General features: G+C 36.7%; 1 protein-coding gene across 2 annotated transcripts; it reads right to left on the bottom strand.

The window, feature by feature from the left end:
* Positions 1-9965: 9965 nt before the first annotated feature.
* On the bottom strand, positions 9966-19110 carry eif2d (eukaryotic translation initiation factor 2D). 2 transcript variants are annotated; one of them, XM_004070772.5, is made up of 15 exons: positions 18820-19110; positions 18381-18571; positions 18189-18272; positions 18022-18112; positions 17803-17910; positions 15986-16251; positions 15553-15670; positions 15434-15479; positions 15241-15347; positions 14994-15146; positions 13352-13441; positions 12807-12902; positions 11601-11721; positions 10795-10969; positions 9966-10216 (listed from the first exon to the last, which is right to left on the bottom strand). In XM_004070772.5, exons 1-15 carry the CDS (start codon positions 18873-18875, stop codon positions 10146-10148), a joined length of 1773 nt encoding a protein of 590 aa, XP_004070820.1. In that variant the 5' UTR covers positions 18876-19110; the 3' UTR covers positions 9966-10145. The 2 variants fall into 2 exon arrangements, with proteins under 2 accessions (XP_004070820.1, XP_078806642.1); XM_078950516.1 differs by having other exon boundaries at positions 10795-10903.
* Between the last annotated feature and the right edge of the window lie 461 nt (positions 19111-19571).

Raw genomic sequence — 19571 nt, 5'->3', positions numbered from 1 at the left:
TGGTTCAATCTATGTTCCATTCTTTACAACAAATGAATGGTTTACATCTGTTTATTTAAAATGTACTCAGAAAGATCAATAAAAAGTTGTTTCATAAGTGTAGCTGAGTACATTTATGTCATATCTTCTGATGATATTTCTAAGTGGCAGCATGTAAAGATTAAATGGATCCAGCACTTAGTTTATGGGCTTGGCAGTTTATAAATCCCTTTCTGTGTGCACTTTTTTTGAATGCTGTGGTGTAGGTTTAATGATCCCAGTCTCCCTATCCATTACCTGGAATTTCTAAGGGCCTGTGACACCCCACCACATGGAGGTCCTAAAGAAAAAGAGAACTAAACCAATCAAAAGGAAAAAATGAAACTCAAAAACCTGCAACCAATTCCAGACATTCATACATATGGGAAAACATGAAGATTAGTGAAAGCTGCTTCGCTGTGGCGACCCCTGAATGGATAAGCCGAAAGGTGAACAACAATGATGGAAGCTTTCAGCTGCTAAACCAAGCTGGCGCTCTAAAATGGAATCAAATTGAAAAACCCCTAACCCAAACTAAAAACATTAAAGACTATACGATATTCTTACTGAAATATGTTTACAAATCAATATCACCAAAAATACTTTGAAACAAACAGAAATTGCGGCAGAAACATCTGATACAAATTCTAAGTGTTTATTGGTTGAAAGAGCCCTGGTAAAAACCTGCAAGTAAAACACAACAATTAGACAGCAATAGGAAAAGAGCAAGACCTAGGATAAATAAAACACATACCAATATTCAGACATGCTTCAAAAGAGATTTTAACACAAGCACCTTTTTTATGAGCACACATTGTTGCTTTTCCCATGACTTACTGCAGATTCGTTGCAACCATAAGGTTGCAGAAAAACAGCAAACCTATATTTCCTGTATTGGGCAAAAATTGGAGAAATGTTGAAAAAAGTGCATCTCATAATTTACTGAACTAAACAAAATATTATGCAAACCTCTTAGAGGCTGCAACAAAAAATATTAATAAGATTCATAGTGAAAATGGATTCAAGCTTTTGTAATTTTGGGTTAAAATGTCAGTACTACGCATTTTATCGCACAAGGGTTTCAATTTAACACTTGAAATTAAAAGCTATAATGGTTCCTTAATGATCAGTTTTTATGTCATGATTTATCACTCGAAGAACAATTGTCATCTTTGTTTTCAAAATTTTGTGGTACATGTGTTGTATGTTATTTTATACTGTTAATATTCTTGGTGCATGCCTAATATATTAGATATTAGGTTCAAATCATCTTCATATGATAAAAAAAAAAATTATAATCCACTTTAGAGTTTTGTTTCACTACTTTCTTCAAACATGTTTAACATCACAGTAACAAAGACTGTTGCAGGGCAGGATTTTGGTTTGTGCAGCAACTTCAGTACATATTCAGTTCTCCACTGTATTTTTCCACAATCAGTTTTATAAGCAGTTTTTTAGGAAACACGTCAAATAGTGTAATCTTTTTTAGCCATACAATCCTCTTATGAGCACATGAAGCTCAAGAGGGATTGTTGACTGCAGGGAGACATTTTAGTGATGCAAGTCGAGTAATGTCAGGATGTGACACATCCAAATTTCATAATTTTAGATTTTTATTGCTGAATTATAAAAAAGAACATTAAGTATCACTCTTTGACTTATATCTAAGCATATTACAATAATGAGAAATCTCATGTGAGTTTAGACTTGTTTGTGATATATTTAGATGTGAATGAAATAAATGTATAATCCTTGGCAGGTAGAGTTTTGGATCAATGACATCTTGTGTCCTTGGGATAAGCTTGGACTATAAAACCCAGAGTCCTGACCCTGAAGGTGGTTCAGGGCCAGACAACACCAAAGCATCACCTCTAGCGTACAACAGGGTGGAGGAAAGCCAATAAAACATTCTCCAATGCCGAGAGAAAACCATCCATGAATTTAAAGGCAAAATAGGATTGAGATTGGTCGAGAAAAAAGGCAGCAGAGTTAGCCATTTGTTCAGAGTAAAGCCTAACTGATCAGTATCATAATCTTTCTTACTGAAATTGTGCCAAAGCTTCTTTTAGTAAAGTGTCAGGTTGACATCTGAAATTTTAGCCTTCTTGATTTTCACATTTTTTCTTACATTAATGCACATTATATTTTGTCTGTTATTATTATCTTAAAGACCCACTCCGATTTATTTTGATCTATTTTAAAGCATTCCTAGTAGTCTTTTTAATTATGAGTATACCGTTTTCAGCCCAAACCTAAAAACCTGTGTCATTTTCTAAGACATGGTTTCTGCAGAGCAGCAACAGCTCATTAGAAATCCGCTTCTGATTTGTGGGCAGGACTATTGGCATGAAGCAAGTGCCCCACTTCACGTCACCCATCTGTTTACATGTTCTCCCACTAGCCTGCAGCCCCTTTTACTCCCAACTGAACATTACTGGTGCAACAAAAATGGCAAGGAATATTGGAGCTAGCTGCATGGTGGCGCAGTGGTTAGGGCTCTTGCAAGAAGGCCCCAGATTCAAGTCTCGGCTGGAGACCTGAAACAGAACATCAATAGGGGACCTTTCTGTGTGCAATTTGCATGTTCTCCCCGTGCACGACTGGATTTTCTTTGGGAACTTCCTCCCTCCGTCCAAAAACATGCTTCGTAGGTTAATGTTTTTACTCTAAATTGTCCCTAGGTGTGAATGTGAGCATGCATGGGTGTGTGATTTTGGCCCAGCGACAGACTGGCAACTTGGATGTTATTTTGCCCACTACGAATAGGCTCTGGCAGCCCCGTGACCCTGAAAGGAACAAAACGGGTTTAGAAGATGAATGAATGAATGAATATCAGAGCTGTCCAGCCAATTTTATCCAGATACCAGCTCAGATGAGGAAAATGAAGATGTACATGGATCTATTTGTCCATAAGTGGATGCATCATATTATAGCAGACCAGGGAGCTTGTGACTTGCTGTATTAGCTTCTAGATCACGGCTACAAGCTTTTTCAAACAGCATTTTCTTGTCTGCTCCTGAATCACAATGATCTGAATAAATAAATACTCAGAGATGCAATTGAGCTTTATTTTCTTTATATACGTCCTCCATCAAGAGAAAAATGCCACGACAACAAGTTAAAAACACAGCTTTCATGGGAGTGAGTCTTTAACAACTAGATAAATTATGAAGCCAGACTCCACTTTTCAGTTTAAGTCGGCGTGCAGGCTGGTCTGAAGTCTCTTTGTTTTCTGTAATTTCAATGGCAGAAGTAGCAACACAAAACAAACCCTGCAAAAAGCACAATTTCTGTGCCTCAATTAAGTTTTATGCTGATTACCACAGATGTTTTTCATTGGGACTCCTATAACAGGTGACCATGCCAGTCATGCTTTCAGTCAGTCCGGTGCAGGCCTCGTGGACAGGATTCAGTTACACTGTTCTGGTTTGTTAGATGTGTCCAAGTTTGTTCCTCTGCTTCCCTTTGATGAATTGAACTGTGGAGGAATCATGTTGTTTTCTAATAACCAACAGATGGTGACATTGAGTGGGTTAGCTTGCTCCTTGTCTGTTCTTGGTTACATGTCTTTTCTCAGAGAATCATTTTGTATTGTGCTTCGCCCACTGTGTTAGTGTGCTGCATACATAACCCAAACCATTCTGATATTTTTGAATTTGTTTTTAAGCACATCTGCTTTTTGTGCATGCCTGTCCTGAGTTTTTTACTGTTTTGTTTTGTAACACCCCACCGGAATTTAAATTTTCAGCATCCAACTGGGTAGGGCAGTTATAATCTGAGTTTCCACCAAAACTGTGAGAAAGGTTTCTGAGAAATATTTTAATCTGTGTCCTGCAGTGGCATGACACATCTAAAAGGTATGGAAAATATGCCAGGAGACATCACTTCCTCACAACAGGGGGGACAATGGAAATGTTGAGAACTGAACAGATTTACGAGCTCAGTATGCTCTTTTGCCGTTAGCATCATGGACCACATTAAAAGCTCACAACATTGTGGATTACCATCCAAATCCCTGTTTTTCCCCTTCTTCTAATCATCTAAGCTGTAAATCATATATCAGACCAGAATGGGTCCAGTTGGCTAAGAAAAAAAAGCTTCACTTCTCTCACTAAGCTTACACAGTTAGAAAATTGTTATCTAAACAGACACTGACGCACAGATGTCTGTTCGCACACACTACCTTTTTTAAGGCCTTTTTAGCAACAAATATGAAAGAGCTCTTCAGCTCTTCTTGCACTACTTGAAAAAAACAACAACAACAAGACTTTATTCCCTCTGGTGCTAAAAAAGAATACAAACCTACGAGGAAAATTTTACAAATTCAACTGAAAAATTAATTTTTTCCCCACAGAAACTGACAGGAAGTGACACAACTTGCATCAAAGTCTAAAAGACATGTTTGCAAAATGGAAAAAAATAATCTTCCATAACGACTGGTCTGCAAGCTTGTGTAAGTGCGCAGTATGTTTTTGGCAGAGCATCCATAAACTCAGATACTCCTCAGTGGGTTGCTGCAAGGAGCATGGACCCCTGCTGCACACTGAACTAACCAGAGCCAGATTGCTGTGTGCAGCCTGGGAAGACAGTATGTGTGAATTATTAGATGACCCTCTATGCAGTCAAAGACATTAAATCTTCTCCAGATGGGTCCTCTCACTCAGCAGAAAGCAGATCATAGAACTTTGTATCCACAGCAACAAAGCAATATGGATGACATAGCAACAGAGTATGTGCTTGAAGGTGTTTTTCTCTCTTTTCTTTCAGTCTTTTTTGTTGTAATATTTAATCCAGACTCATGCTTCTGATGTGAAGATTTGCTGAATGACGGAAGACTTCAACAAACTGTTATCCATCAGCTGGTTTGTAGAGCAGTTGGAAAGATGAGAAACTAAAGACAACATTAAGAACTTTGAGGAGAACTAAGCCAGAAACTTTATCTTCTTTAACGTTAGAGCAAGGTTAAAGTGTTCTTTCCCTTGAGAAGCAGTCTAACCCTTGTGCTATCTTAGATGACCCCACCCTTACATTGACGCCAGCTCTGGTCCAATTGGAGGCCACACCTTCATTCACCACACCTGCAAATAATCACAAACAAACACAAAGATGCACGAGAAAACAGAAGTCCCACTCCCATACAGAAATAATACACAAAACACAGAACAAACGGAACCAGACAAAACCAAATACGGCCACAGCCGTGACAGGTCTTTCAAACATTAATTCTAGTCTAAACTATTCCGCAGTTGTTCGTCTCTGTGCTCCCCTACAATGGTCTGGGTGTACCCCATCTTTGCCCTTGAGTAGTTTGGTGGTTTCCTGTATTCCCTGGAATCCAAGAAGGAGCAAAACAGGTTCAGAAAATGAAAGAATACATTTTTTTAGGGACACTGGTGCCTGTTCTGTTTTGTCTCATTTTTTTCTTTTTCAGAGTTTTCTCTACATTTTTCAAATTTTCATAAACTAAACTGTCTTGAGCTGACAGGCATTTTCAATTCATTATTACGCCATTTTGCCCCTCATATTAATGAAAATTTGTTGGTGTTGGTGGTAAAAATGAGTGGTACTCTTGTCACTTTAGATTTCTCATGATGAAAGTAAGCTTTAAATAAAACAAGATTCATGTGTCAACAGAGTCATTTGTTAGGGCAAGATATTACTTTTGAGCAACAATAACAAGTTATCTGTTATGTATTATAGCTTAAAAAACAAAACTTGAAAATCATTGCAAACCAATTTTAATCTTCTTAATCCCAGGGTTCTGAAATGTTGTCATTCAAATCATAGTCACTCTAGATGTGGCTTAATGACGACCTTTAATAAAATTTGCTTTAACTTTCAAAACCTGGGTGGTTGGGGCTTGAAATTTCAACCCAAAATTTTGGGAGCCTCAGGTCAGGGATAAATTATAAATCTGTATGTTTAGCATTAAGCAAATTTACAATAATTGAATAAATATTTTTTCTCTTCTCCAAGAAGTGACATGATCCAAATTGTATTTCAAAACATACTTATATGAGGCAATTATTGAAGTTTCTCAGGATGAATTGATAACAAGGCTTTATAAGCTTTCCTAGTGAGTGTTTGGCAAACTAGAAAAATAAATAAAATAGCAAGCTAGACATGAGACTTTAACTACTGGGCCAAAAATAGAAACCTTTAAAACAATTTATCACAGACTAGAGCCAAAAGCAAAGTGAATAAAATATAACATTTAACTAACCTGTCTGATTAACTAGAAAATGTCAGATCATCATCGAATTTTTGAAATGCAAGGAAACAATCTTGACTGGCCCTTAATACTTAATGGGCTTTCGGGACAGCGTGACAGTGTTTTAATACCTTAAAAACTTTTGTAGAAGGATGTAGAAGAAATTCAAATGCTTGAGACATGATGGAAACCCATCTTGGAAGAGCTTTACAGGCCTTTGCATGCGGAGGATGAATAATCCACCAATTTATTTGGACATTAAGTCAAATTTCTCTCATTAAAAAGCTATTTCCAAACTAAAGACGCATGATTAATATTTATATCCTTTGTGTGGCTGTAATAGAACTTGTTGGTGTAAGCAACAAAGCTCTGTTTTAATGCTGGAATGGACAACAAAGCTCCTCAGATTTATGGTCCCTAAACCTCGTATTCCTAACTTTGTAAATGAAATCGCTTGTTAGACTTTTTGCTTACCACAACAGCAAACTGACTTTTCCTACAATGAAGGGATCTTAGCGAACTCTACAAATGTAAATTTGCTGGCCAAGATGTCAAAAACAAGAACAAAGAGCAACAGTAACTAAAGAATAAAAAAAGTTACTACAAGGAACAATAAACAAACAGAACTTTGTTTAAATAGGCAACTTTTTTCTCAGAAAAGTACAATCTTGATGGGTTTTTTCTTAATCAAATGACTAAAAATAACAAATTTTAGAATAAGTGTCATAATTCGAGCACAGATTTTCCATTTTTTTTTAATTGTATAAATGCATCTACTTTCTACTGCTGCTTTTTCCTAAATAAGTTTGTGGGACCAAGAGTTCTTTAAGTTTACATGTATCACACAAATATCAACCACACAAACATTTATCTACAAGCACTTCCTCAGAATCCCCAATCAACCTTCGATGTGTTTTTGGACTGTGGAAAGAAGTCAAAGGATTCATTAAAATACTCCACAATAATCCTTGCTGTAAATTTTACATCTCATTTCTGCAGCTCCTGTATCAACTTCCATATGTTTGAATTCCAGCAAAAATTGTTGGATATTGAACATCAAACAGTGTTGAGGGTGGATTCATTAAGACATTCTAATGAGTTTCTGTGTTTTTTTTCTAAGTTTGTTGTAAAACCTTTTTTTTTATTTCAAACCTACAGGAATTTTAGTGGTTTGCTTCGGAAATTCTATTAGTTCATTTCTACAGCTCATAAACAAATACTTAACACTCCAAGTCCAAGAACAATTATTTTTAACCTATTCCATAATATTTCACATTTAAGTTAAGACACATAAATTTTGACAATGACCAGATGACGCACAGGACGTTTATTAGGCCCATGTTTCTTTAATGGCGTTGCACTTTACAGCTTCATCCATGGAGGTAATCATTATAAACTTTTCTTGATGGTGATGGTGCTAGTAATTTTCCAACCGCACGGTTGTAGGTATTCACCAAAAAACTCGTTTTTTTTGCCAGATGGTAGTGAAACTACGAAGTCTGCTTGAATGTGAGAACAAAGATGCTTCAATTGTTTGTTTTTCTCAGCCATCAAGAGTCATTGTGGCGTTACCAGCTGTGCAGCAGCCTGAGGGGCGTGTTTTTTACTTTGGAGTTTTTGGTGTTCACAGTGAAATGTTTTACAAGCAAGACATGGAAAGTGAAAACTAGTATCTGCATTCCTGCATGTGTTACATGCACCATGGCAATTTCTCTGTTTGGCAGTCTGTCAGCTTTCAAACAACAGATCTTCTGCTTGTTTAAACAGGAAGTCCCCAACACATGTATTTGCTTTGGTTTCAGGTTCCCCTTACTCCCTTGTCCCTTGTTTTAAATCTGGACCATTCTGTGTTTGATTGGTTCAATATAATTGCTTATTTGCAACTATAATAGCTCTTAACTTACAATAACCTTAATGCGGTTCACAGAGTTTAGTTCTTTGTAAGTTTTAGACAGATGTATTGCATAGAATAAGAGAAAAAATCTGTGTGCTCACCAGATAAAAGCATAAACCAATAGTGTTGTATGTGCAGATAATTTTACAATTTTTATTAAATTAAAAAAATATATTTTTGTTAAGGTCCTAAGCAGCTGTTGTGGTTTTTTTAAGGAACAACAATAAAACTGGTTCGTGATATGGAGACAAATGAAAAAAAAAGAAAAGGTCTGAAGGTGGTTAAAGGTAAACTCCAAGGTCAAGGTCTGCATAATTCTGTTGCTGTCTGAGTCAAGGAGGATTTTCTTATAGATGACCAAGAAGGACATCACTGCTGAAGGCAAAACATAGAACAAGCAACATTGGAATATTTCCCAATTCATGTCAATACGTAACGATGCCTTTGGAAGAGCGGATGAGACTAAACTGGAGCTTTTTGGCTTTTTGGTAAAATCAGATCCATGATCACAGAAACAAAAAAATGAAACACGCCAAGGTATCCTGCTGGTTCCAGGGTGGTCTGACGGTTTTCTTAGGACCCGGCACAGGACCCCAGGCATGGTGGCAGGAACTACATCTTTAAAGATGCCAGCTCAGACAAGGAAAAGGAAGACATACATGGATACGTACACGGATGCATCAGTATGGAGCTGAGCAGGGAGCTTGTGGCCTGCCATCTAAAGAGGGCAATTTCTTGTTGGCTTCTGATTCACATCAATTTGAATAGAGAAATACTCAGAAACACAACTTTGATTTTCTTCGTACATGACCTCCATCATGAGAAAAATGCCAGAAGATCATGTTCGGAAAAAAAAAAGATTTTCATTTGGATGGGTTTATAAAACATAACATATCTTCTTTCAAAAGCCAGATAAAACCTTCGTGCATTTCATATATTTTAAAAAATGAAACTCATTCATCTTCTAAACACCTGGACTATTTAGAGTAACCAATTAAGCTATGAAGTATGTTTTTGGACGGTGGGAGTAAGCCAGAGTCCCCGGAGAAAACCCGTGCATGGGGAGAACATGCAAACTCCAGACAACTCTCCAGTTGGGACTTTAAATGAAACTCATTCCAAATGATTGTTTCAGAGACCAGTTTTGCAGGACATGTGAAGCTCCTGTCTGGCACTGTTTGATCTCCAGTTCATATTTTTAGTTTTACTACTGTCATCTTGTCTAACTGCTGGACAGGAAAACCCTAAAGCTCAGCTGCCAAGCTGCATGTTTCCTTTTGTTTACTGCCGCTCAGAAGAAATGAAGGCAACACTGTCGTAAATATCGCTCATGGTTTAATAACTTGTCATTCTTTGGACATAAAATAATTGAAACAATTTTAATCACAATGGCATGGTCGGGTCTGCTTCAACAACTGTTAAGGGGACATTCTTTCATCAGCCTTACTTAACCTGTTTTTCCCCTGTTGCACATGACTTCTGATTTTAACCGAAGAGCTTCGACAGACGAAACGAAACATGGGTGTGGCTTAGCATGTTTCACATGAAGATGCTGTTCAAAGATTCAGTCCAAAAGCATGTTCTTCACCGGTGAGGACAATTTAATGCTGACTGCCAGCTGCGTAAAGCTTCAGTTAAGATCCAGCTGAGCACATTTGGTAGATATCATCCGCTGTCTTTATGAGATGTTTCATAGCTGAGAAGCTCCATTTTCATCCAGTGTCTTCAGGTTCAAACTGCCATGTATAACATACATCAAACTGGTGGAGTTTGTTCATTTGTGTGTGCTTTAAACACGGACAACATGGCGGCATTGTGGGAAAAAAATAGCAGAAAAAGAAGTACAGTGACAAAGTGGTTTATTTTAGCTGAGTTCTTAAAGAAACCAAACACCTTTATTCTGAAATGTATTTATTTATCTACTTGAAATATGAACTAGCATTAGCTCAATGAAATGGCTGATCAAAAACATGGTTTTCCAGGACAGACCATTGTTAAAGTTGGTGATAAAGTCTTGAATTGTCACTTCTTCTTGCCACTTTTAGAAGCTTTGTCGAGTCCTTGGATGTACTTGCGGGCAATATGATAATGGTCTAAAAAGAAAAACAGAGTGAAACAGATCACAGCCTAATTTGGTTAGAAAAAAAGTGAAATTGGTTAAAAAAAAAAAATTCTTTTGTTTGAAATCTGTTTTTACAGCATTGTTTTAATAATTTAGGATTTCCGGGGATTCTTTACTAAAGGTCTTAACTTCCCCATTTTTATGGAGTACTGCATTTCAGTTAGGTTAAGGCCTTGACTGGTCCCATTTTATGGCCAAAATGAATAATCGCTTCAGTTTTTGTACATAATTACCATATGAGTGTTTAAAATCATTAAGAAAATAGTGGCAGGCCTGAAACTTGATCTGCGATTCTCCATCAAGCACACAAACATCTACAGTTTGCTTGAAAATGTTCACTGAACACTTAAACCAGCAAAATGTTTGTTATTTTTTTAATGACATGAACCGTAACATTCAACAGGTTTTCCTTAAATCCTCAATGAAAGACATTTGAGAAAGTGAAGCTTTATCAGATAAGGTTTAGTACATTTTTTGGTTTTGTATAATTTCAGAAAACATTCTTTTTTTATGACTGCATCATTTTAGTCAAATAATCATGGTTCATACCGAGTAGCAAGTTTCCAACTTGATGAACCTGGTTGCCTTGGATCTGGACCAGGACTCTGTCTTTGGCTCCGGGTACAGGTTGCAGCACCGCGCTGGCCTGGACTCTGTGCTGCAAAGTGGAGGCAATGACCCCGGGATTCAAACCATACACTTCCAAGTTCTTTATTAGAGTCACCTACAGGAAACAAAAACAACAAGACGAGCTGTCAGAAACAGAGACACAAAATAAAAACCAAACAAACATCATTTATATTAATAAAAGTAACTACAATATTTGGGATTTAACTGCAAGATAACCTCGTTGAACAAATGTATGGAAGCTAACGGCAGATGTTTGAATGGTTTATTTTTTATCTCCAGATATTTTGTAGATACATTTTCAAAGAGACACAAACAAAAGGTCAGAGTTTGTTGGTGGAGGGGGTAGGAAGGTGAAGCGGTGTAGTTTGACCAAATGTGGATGTTTTACCCGAGTTTGAATATTCAAAAAAGGCTTTTATTCTGCTAAACATTGTTGTTCAGCTTCTTAAAAAGGAATTGATTTCACAAATTTAGACCTCTGTTGTCTGCGGTTCTTTCAGGTGTGTTCTGTACTTGACTTATTCTACTCATGGGTTCAGCTGACTTGGTGATTATATTTCAGATGGCCATCGAGGAGTTTATTTGTAAAATGTGTTTTAATTATCCTGGTGTAATATGATTCCTGCCCTGAGCTCAAATAAACCTAAATTCAGGACAAGGCAGTTGAACATCAGAAGTGTGACACAAGTCTTTATGTTTTAAGCAGCTTTAGTGAACAAATTCACCTTCTTATTTGAGCCTCGAGACGCCACAGAAATATCTATAGGCTCCACATGACCCTTCTTTATTACAGGCGCTCGTCCAGGAAAGACCAGCTGATAGCATTCATTCATTCGTCCCAGAGTCCTGCAAAACAAAAGCCTTTCGGTAAAATCTGTGCCTATAATGACATGGACATATCACTTCTGTCCTCCGTTCTAAATGCAAATTGTATTTACCATAGAGTGTTCAAAGTTCTTCTAGACACAGGCATGTTTTCTCAGCCAAATGCCAAAAAAAAAAAAAAAAAAAAACTCCGTCTCAAAAAGACGGTAAAGTTCTTTCTCAGAAAAAGAAGAAAACTGCTTGGTAATGAAACTTGGACCTGCTTTGAAATGTAATTACAGCCTAAATCTGTTTTTCACTAGAAACTGAGCACCTAAAATTCAGCTAAACAAGGCATAGAGTTTAACGTAATTATAGATCACAGACTTCCTGCTGCACAAAAAGCATCTCATCAATTCAGGGTTTTTTGATTTGTGTAACATTTCAAACTTCCATGTAGTCGTTGTAAATAAGAATAAGTTCTTAATTGACTTTCTTGGTTAAATAAAGGTTGAAGTTTAATTTTATGAAAAAGGAAACACTAGTATTCTATTGTTCAACTAAACATGTACACAAATGTAAAGTTTTCACAACTTTTGCAGGCCACTTCTAGACTTGTAGGCGTTTGTGCGCACACGCTCACTTCATGTTTTCTGCCAAGCAGCCATGCAGATGACAGGTCAGCACAGCTGCAGTTCAACTGATGCAAACAAACCCGCGTTGACAAAAAATCCCTCAGATGATAGATTTAATCCTTACAGGTTTTATTTTGTAAAACATACGTGAAAAGATTTGCCCACCAAACTAAGCATGAAAAAGGAAAGAAAAAACATGTATATAAATGAAAACAACCATGAAATCATGTAGAATAAAGGATGCCTGTGCTGTTTTTGGGTTTGTTTACATGCTGTAAGTATTGCTTCTAGTTTTTATGACTGCTGTGTAGGGTAGCAATGCTGTCTGCAGCTTTTTAGGGATTTCCTCTCTTTTTTATAGCTTTGAGAACCTGCATTAAATTATACTTAAGTACTAGTAAGTAGAATAAGTGTACAAATATGGGCTAAAAAAGATACTAGAGCTCTAGTGAGGGAAAAAGGAAAAAAAACAACAACAAAAAAAGCTTTTACCTGCTAAAAACGTCATCCCATTTCAGAAACTCCACTTCTTGGTATTCCATTTTTTCTAGTAAACAGTCACACAGAGTTGGGTTTATAGTCACGTAACTGTTGAAGCAAAGAAAGGACTTTGGTTAGGAAGGAAAATGTAGCTGGAAACTAGCTTCAAAGCACCAATGGCTCCTTCACAGATTTAAAGTAATTTAATTTAAACACTTGTTTAAAATTGGCTTCGTCCCAGACTCTTCGTTTCATGGTACAAAGAAGAACTTTTGTATTGTCAAAAGTTCTTCTTTCTCAGCAGTGCAGTCACATTTAAACATTTAGGATGATTGTTATTATATTACATGGCTTAGAAGCCATCACTTAACGTGGCTCCAGAAAACAACTGAGACATGAGAGCGTTCGGTTATGTTAGAGTAACTCCTGCCTTTACGTCAGCTGACAAGCTAAAAGAATGCATTAGTGAAATGAATTCAATTATTTTCAAATAGTAACATATGTAAAACATCCAAAGTGGGTCTCCTATGGGGCGTTTTTGTAAATCATGCACTTACTTCTTATTATTTTTGTCCACCAGTTCATTGTTCTTTACATAATCTGTGATAATACTTCTTACTTCAGCAGGATGCAGTGTTGCTCCTTTCCTGCAGAGGCACCAAAACACAGCATATCATAAAAGAAAACGTTTTATAGTTTAAACATCCTACAGATAATGTTTAAGATAGTTTCTCTGCACAGGAAAACTTTATAAATCTTAATTTCACAAACAAAACATTTAAATCTTAAAAGTTGTCTTTAAACTGTTTTTTTTCTTATTTTATGGACTACCACGGTTCTGATCGTGACCTCATTTGTGCAAAAGGAACTAAAGCAGTGATTTTTACTTTTTCAAAGTTGTTCCTTATAAGTCAAATAAATAATTGTCAATAAACAAATTGTCATCTTTTTTTCCAAATATTTTGATTAAAAAATATGTTGTTGGAGGGATGAATACACCAACAAACGTAATAACCTGTCACACCTCAGCATGGGGTGGCTTGAAGAGCAACAATGAATCAAAATTAAATCTTCCTTAAAAAATGGACCATTATTTTACCCAATTATTGATTTTCCTTTAAAGCAATTATCTTGCACTTGATTTTCAGACAAAAAAGCAGATTCTTGTTAGTTACTTTTGTAAGAATTTATAACTATATTATCAAAAAGGCTCCTTTGTTCAGCTTATGTGAAAAATGTTTTTAAAACCCTAAAAATGTGGTTTTAAATGCAATTTTGGCAAAAAAAAAGACATTTAGGTAATCAATTTACATAGAATCATTATTTCAATCAAATCGGCAACTTGTGAATTTTAAATATATATCTGGTTTGCGGCGCCTTCCGTCCGTGAAACCCGGGTTCGACTCCAGGCTGCTCCCTGTTCCCTTCTCTACCTCTGCCGGTCCCAAGCCCGGTTTGAGAAGGTTGCGTCAGGAAGGGCATCCGGCGTAAAACATTGCCAAATCTACCATGCGACTCGTTCGCTGTGGCGACCCCAGATGGGAGAAGCCGAAAGTGGAAGAAGATCTATATATAGATATAAAATCAATATTTTTGCATTAATTTTCAACCATGATTAAACTTTTGACTGAAACATTCTGAAAAAAAAGAAGAAGAAAAAACTGAGTTTAATGAAGAAAACAGGTAAAGTTTTTATCCCAGCACTAAAATAAACATCTTTTAACTAAAACTAGCTTTGGGGATGTATCTCCACATAGTTTATAATTTGGTTTTTAGTCTTACTAAAGATTTCTCATAAAAATACAAATGCAGGCTGTTTGTTGTAGTTCTGTTTTTCTTTTTTTCAAAGTCATGGCAGCAGTGCAATTTGCATGCATGGCAGAGGATTTCTGCACATCTCTGTTATGCTTCTAAGCCAGTCTATGACTTAAGTACCAGAAGCAAATTGAGCATTGGAGGAACTGAGTGAGTCAGACCAGCCTTTAACAATAAAATGATTCTCACTAAACTGACAAGGCTCGGGCTCCCTGCTGTGTTTAAGTGCACACAAATGTTGGTGGTCTCTTTTCTTGAATTGCTAACAGAGGACAGCTGTACTTTTACCAGGAATGTTTTTTTCTTTAGCTGCATGCCATGATCGCCTTGTGAAAATGATCCCACATAAAAAGTTAAAGTGAGGAAAAAGAAAAACAAACAAACCTCTTATTTGCACCAATAAAGAGAGGCTCCACCCGAGCAGACACAGAGTACAAAGTTGTGATCTCTGGAGGGTAATACGATTCTTCTTCCACTTCTTCCTGAACAGGAGTTGTCTCCACACTCGTCTCCTCTGGAACTCTAAAGGAACGCAAGCTATACAATTAAGAGATAACACAAAGGGGGAAATGAGATTAAATTACAATTCAGAGTTTGAATGAAGCATTTCTTGAAGTTGGGTTCAGCTTACTCTGGGTTTTTCCAGTCCACTTCCACGATGCTTTCGACGCCTTTGGAGAGTTCTTTCACTCGCACAAAATGATACTGCTGCTGCATGACCTGCAGAAACTTAGACAACTGTTGAAAACACAAACACAAAAAGATCTTAATAATTCCAAATTAAATATGTCATGCATCTATCTCTCATCCTGCAAACTGCATACCTTCTTATAGCTGGATTTTTTTATATCAAGTTGCTTTCCACTTGGGCTGGAATATTAAACAGTGTCAGACATCTTTCAAATCTACCAGAATAATATCAAAAGGATGGAGCATCATTTACCAGCAGGAGAACATGTGGTTCCGAAGAAAAGTGCTGGTTAACAGAGGGAGCTCCGACTTCCTCACTTTGCTCTTGAGGGCATGAAAGAAGCACTGCAACAGCAGGGCATCCATTTCCTCTGGAAGAGCAAGGAGAGCATTGTTTTACTGAATTATTTTTTTTTTTTCTGAGAAACAAAATCTTTTTCTCATGGCAACGGAAAATATGAATGAAAGAAGTTCTAAAGAACTGGACAATATTTCAGTATCAAAACAGATTGAATTTAAATTTATAACCACACATTTAATTGGACCTAAAGAAAAAATATCTTTAGGTTACTTTTATAAAATATTAGAAGTAGTCAAAATATTGAGAAGTACTTACATTTTTTTAAATAAACTTTTACCATTTTTATATCTGATGATGAAAAGGCAGGTGTGCATTTAACAGGTACCTTGGGGTGTTTTCTTTTCTTCCTGGTGCTCCTCTTCGAGTTCACTGGAAGGTTCACCTTTATCTTCCTCTGTTTGAGTTAGTATCAGTTTCTCCAGACCACAGCATGCTGGATCAGAGACAGTTTCACCAAAGCTCTGGCGCTCCTCACACTTCTCAACTTCTGTCTCTGCTTCCTGCTCACTGGTCTCACATTCCTCGCTGTTCTCTAGATCTTCACTTTCTGTATCAGACAGTGAAGGTGGGCTTGACTTATCCCCAAATGCCCTTAAAAAATAAAGACATATGAAAAGGTTAGCCCAGTGTTGGACCCTCTGCATGACTGGCATTGAGGTGTTGTGACCTGCCTGATGCACTTATGGGGTCTTTTCTCAGGAAACCACCAGAAGAAATGTGACTTCTCTAGAGCTTTAACACCATCAAGGCCTCAAACTTTTTAGAATTTCAAAATTACATGGCATGAAGTCATTAAACCACAAAAATGTATCTAACACACTGCAAAAACTAAACATCAAGAAAGTAAAAAGACACTTGCTTAAAAAAAAAAGTTTATCTGTCTTGTAAGAAAAAAATTCTGATTGAGAAAGTTTTTCCAAAAACTAAATTTTCTTAGTTTGAAAAATCTACTTAATAAAACCTGAGCTGGATGACTAAGACAAAACCCAAAGCATTTATGATGCAGAACAACGTTTTATGCGTAAAGAACAACCAAACTATGTATAAGGAGTTGCAGCAACAGGAAAAATTGTCGAAACAACCAACCAACCTAAAAAAGTCTGGGGAACCCTCCGTAGGATGTTCAGCTCTGAACTATCAAAGTGTGTCGCTCTGCTGTAAATATCAGCTCAGTTTGGGTTTGTGGGATCAAAAACTGAGAGACAACTCAAACAGTTCAGTTTGTTTTCCAAAAAGTTGTTTATGGTCCATTTTCAATTGAAATTATTCATCGCATTTCATACTTTTTACCACTTTAGCATGTAATATATTTGATTCAGATCTGCTGTTTATTACTGTACAATTTTTTTTTTTTTATTACTGTACAAATGTGCCTGGTTATGGTCTAATGGAATCACAGACCTAAAGTTGTCACACGTCAAAATCAACATAATGAAATGACAAAGCAGTAGTAAATGAATTACTGCTGCATACTTGACATTGTGGACTACTCCAAAAAGTTTTTGTTTTATTTATTTTTATTTAGAGATAGCATTTTATTTGTCTTTAAGATCATAATTCTGAATATCATTTTTGTTATGTTTTATGAGAATTATAATATCTCATTTTTGTCAAGACAAATCATAAAAGTAAAAATGATACTTGACATTTCCTTAACATCCTTACCATTATCATTATTAGTTGTTTCTAATATTTACTGATCTATGGAGTGTTGCAAACGTCCGTGGTTTAACACTGGGCTGATATTTTCAAATAAAAATAAAAAAGTGCAAAAATATAACAGAAACAAAATAGTTGGATTCTTGAGCAAAATCAGATTCAAGTCTTTAGAATAGATACCGGTATTTTTCTTTGAAGATGTGAAACTGAACCTTTAGAACCTGATTAATTTCTCAGGTTAACCTGTTCTGAAAAAGTCTGACGATGTGACCCAATACCAGGTTTGCACACATGATTATGTCGCCAATATTTCTTAGTTTATTCATCAACCCAGTAGATCCTACATAAGTGATGCATATGTTTAAAAATATTGTTTTTCTTCTGTGTATTGAACTATGCCAGAAATCCCCCCCCCCCACCAAACAAACAAACAAATAACTAACTAAATAACTAAATAAAAATAAATAGATGTATACCACTAACCAGAGGTAATCCATGTATGTGTGGAGAACAAAAAGTCCTCTCCCTTTCATTTCCAAACTGGTCATCTCTGACGTGGACACCGCTGCTTTGCCAACTGCAACCGGAGCCCTGAAAGCAGTCACGATCAGTGCTGCATGGTGACTGCAATGCCTTCAGGGCTAAAGTGGGATGCTTCAAAACAAAAACAAAAAAAAAGAAACCCTATTATTTCCAACATACCTGTTGTTAACCAGTGTAACGGAACAGCAGTCTCCCTGGTTCACCTCTGGAAGACCACGTGACGGCACCACCACTCCAGGCAGCATGAGATCTTTGGAAACACACGGCTTTATTATTACAAACACAACAAGAGTTAGCTAAATATGTTATCTTCAAGAGAGATCTACCAGCTCCGCCGATTAACTTCTGAAGCACAGGGGGCCATGTTTGAAAAACTGGAAGGAGGGCAGGGTAGCGCCAAAGCAGATACACTGTACATAAAATAAAACAAAACAAATGTATGACAAAGAAAATGACAAAAATGTGAATAAATTAGACTTAATAATATAAGTAGCATGGCTTCATTGCACATGTATGACCTGTGGGATAAAGACGCTTGTCCAGTTCAAAGAGCAGTGGATTTTTCTGCAGTACATAAAGAGTCACAGCTTCTCCCTTGTGTGCATAAATCTTCACAACGTTTAACTCTTCTTTGTTGGGTAGCAGCTCAGAAATGTCATCAGGAGACAAAGAAGGAAACGCTGAGAGAAGGTCTGCTTTAAGTTTTCTCCTAAAAGAAACAACAGTTCAAAATATAAATTAGAATAAAGATTACACTGCATAGATAGTATTGATGATGAAAGTAACAAAAATGTAAGGTCACAACATGTTTTTCTCATTCAACAGTAAAGCTACATTTGATCTTACAAGTAAAAGACTGGCTACCAAATGAAAGCTAACGCTTGGGACACTAACAGATTAAGTATTAAGGGATTTCACAAATTCACAATTTCAATGGAAAAGTTTCTGCGGACTCACCTGTCGGATCCTTTGATGACAATGTTAGATTTAACCCGAAATGGTTTAGAGAACATCTTCAATCTTCTCTTCGTAAAACAAACTAAAGTGTCAGCAAATACATGTGCATGTTCGTCTCGTAAATAATGTCGAAGCCTCTGGACATATGAGTACACAATATTAAAATTTTATGCTCTTCACACGGAGAGTTGTTACTGAATTTACAATCAATTTAAATTTGCACAAGAAAATATCCCCAGTCCTCGCTGGACTCGGCAGTCCGACGCATATTTACGTCCCCCGTGAATCTGCACCGCATTACGTGGAAACTTTCGTTCCGCAAGATTACCTGACTCGCTTTCTTTGATTTCATTTGGCTTGAAATAAATTGAAAATTGATTTCAAGCCAAATTGATTTATTTCAAGCAAGCAAACAATCAAATAAATAAATAGGGGGGAAAAAACCGGCAAGCTAACAAAAACATCCATCCATCCGTCTGTCTGTCACTGCAAGAGATAGAACAGAAACAGATAGTATGAAGGGGGTCGGGAGGCCAGTTCAGTTATGCTTACTCTGTAGGACAGAGTTGGATGTTTTGCCCTATTAGTTTAGCAGGGGAGTTAACTGCTTTGCCCCACACCTTTGGTCTTTGCAAAAAAGAAATATGTGGAGTGGTGCAACACACAAAGGAACACAAGATTCAATTGTTAAGCTACTTGCAGAAAAAAAAAAACACAAGTGCCATACACTTGCACCATTATGCATAAAATCA

This window comes from Oryzias latipes, chromosome 7, assembly GCF_053564925.1.
Source record: "Oryzias latipes strain Hd-rR chromosome 7, Olatipes_Hd-rR_3.1".
Classification (NCBI taxonomy): Eukaryota; Metazoa; Chordata; class Actinopteri; order Beloniformes; family Adrianichthyidae; genus Oryzias; species Oryzias latipes.
Note: the sequence above shows the minus strand (reverse complement) of the source record. Positions and strands in the feature narration are given on the sequence as shown.

Coding starts and splice junctions, on each gene's coding strand:
- eif2d (XM_004070772.5), bottom strand. CDS start 18,875: ATGTTCTCTAAACCATTTCGGGTTAAATCTAACATTGTCATCAAAGGA. Junction 18,273..18,380: donor CAAGCGTCTTTATCCCACAG/GTCATACATGTG, acceptor TTTTATGTACAG/TGTATCTGCTTTGGCGCTAC. Junction 15,480..15,552: donor AACCACATGTTCTCCTGCTG/GTAAATGATGCT, acceptor TTAATATTCCAG/CCCAAGTGGAAAGCAACTTG.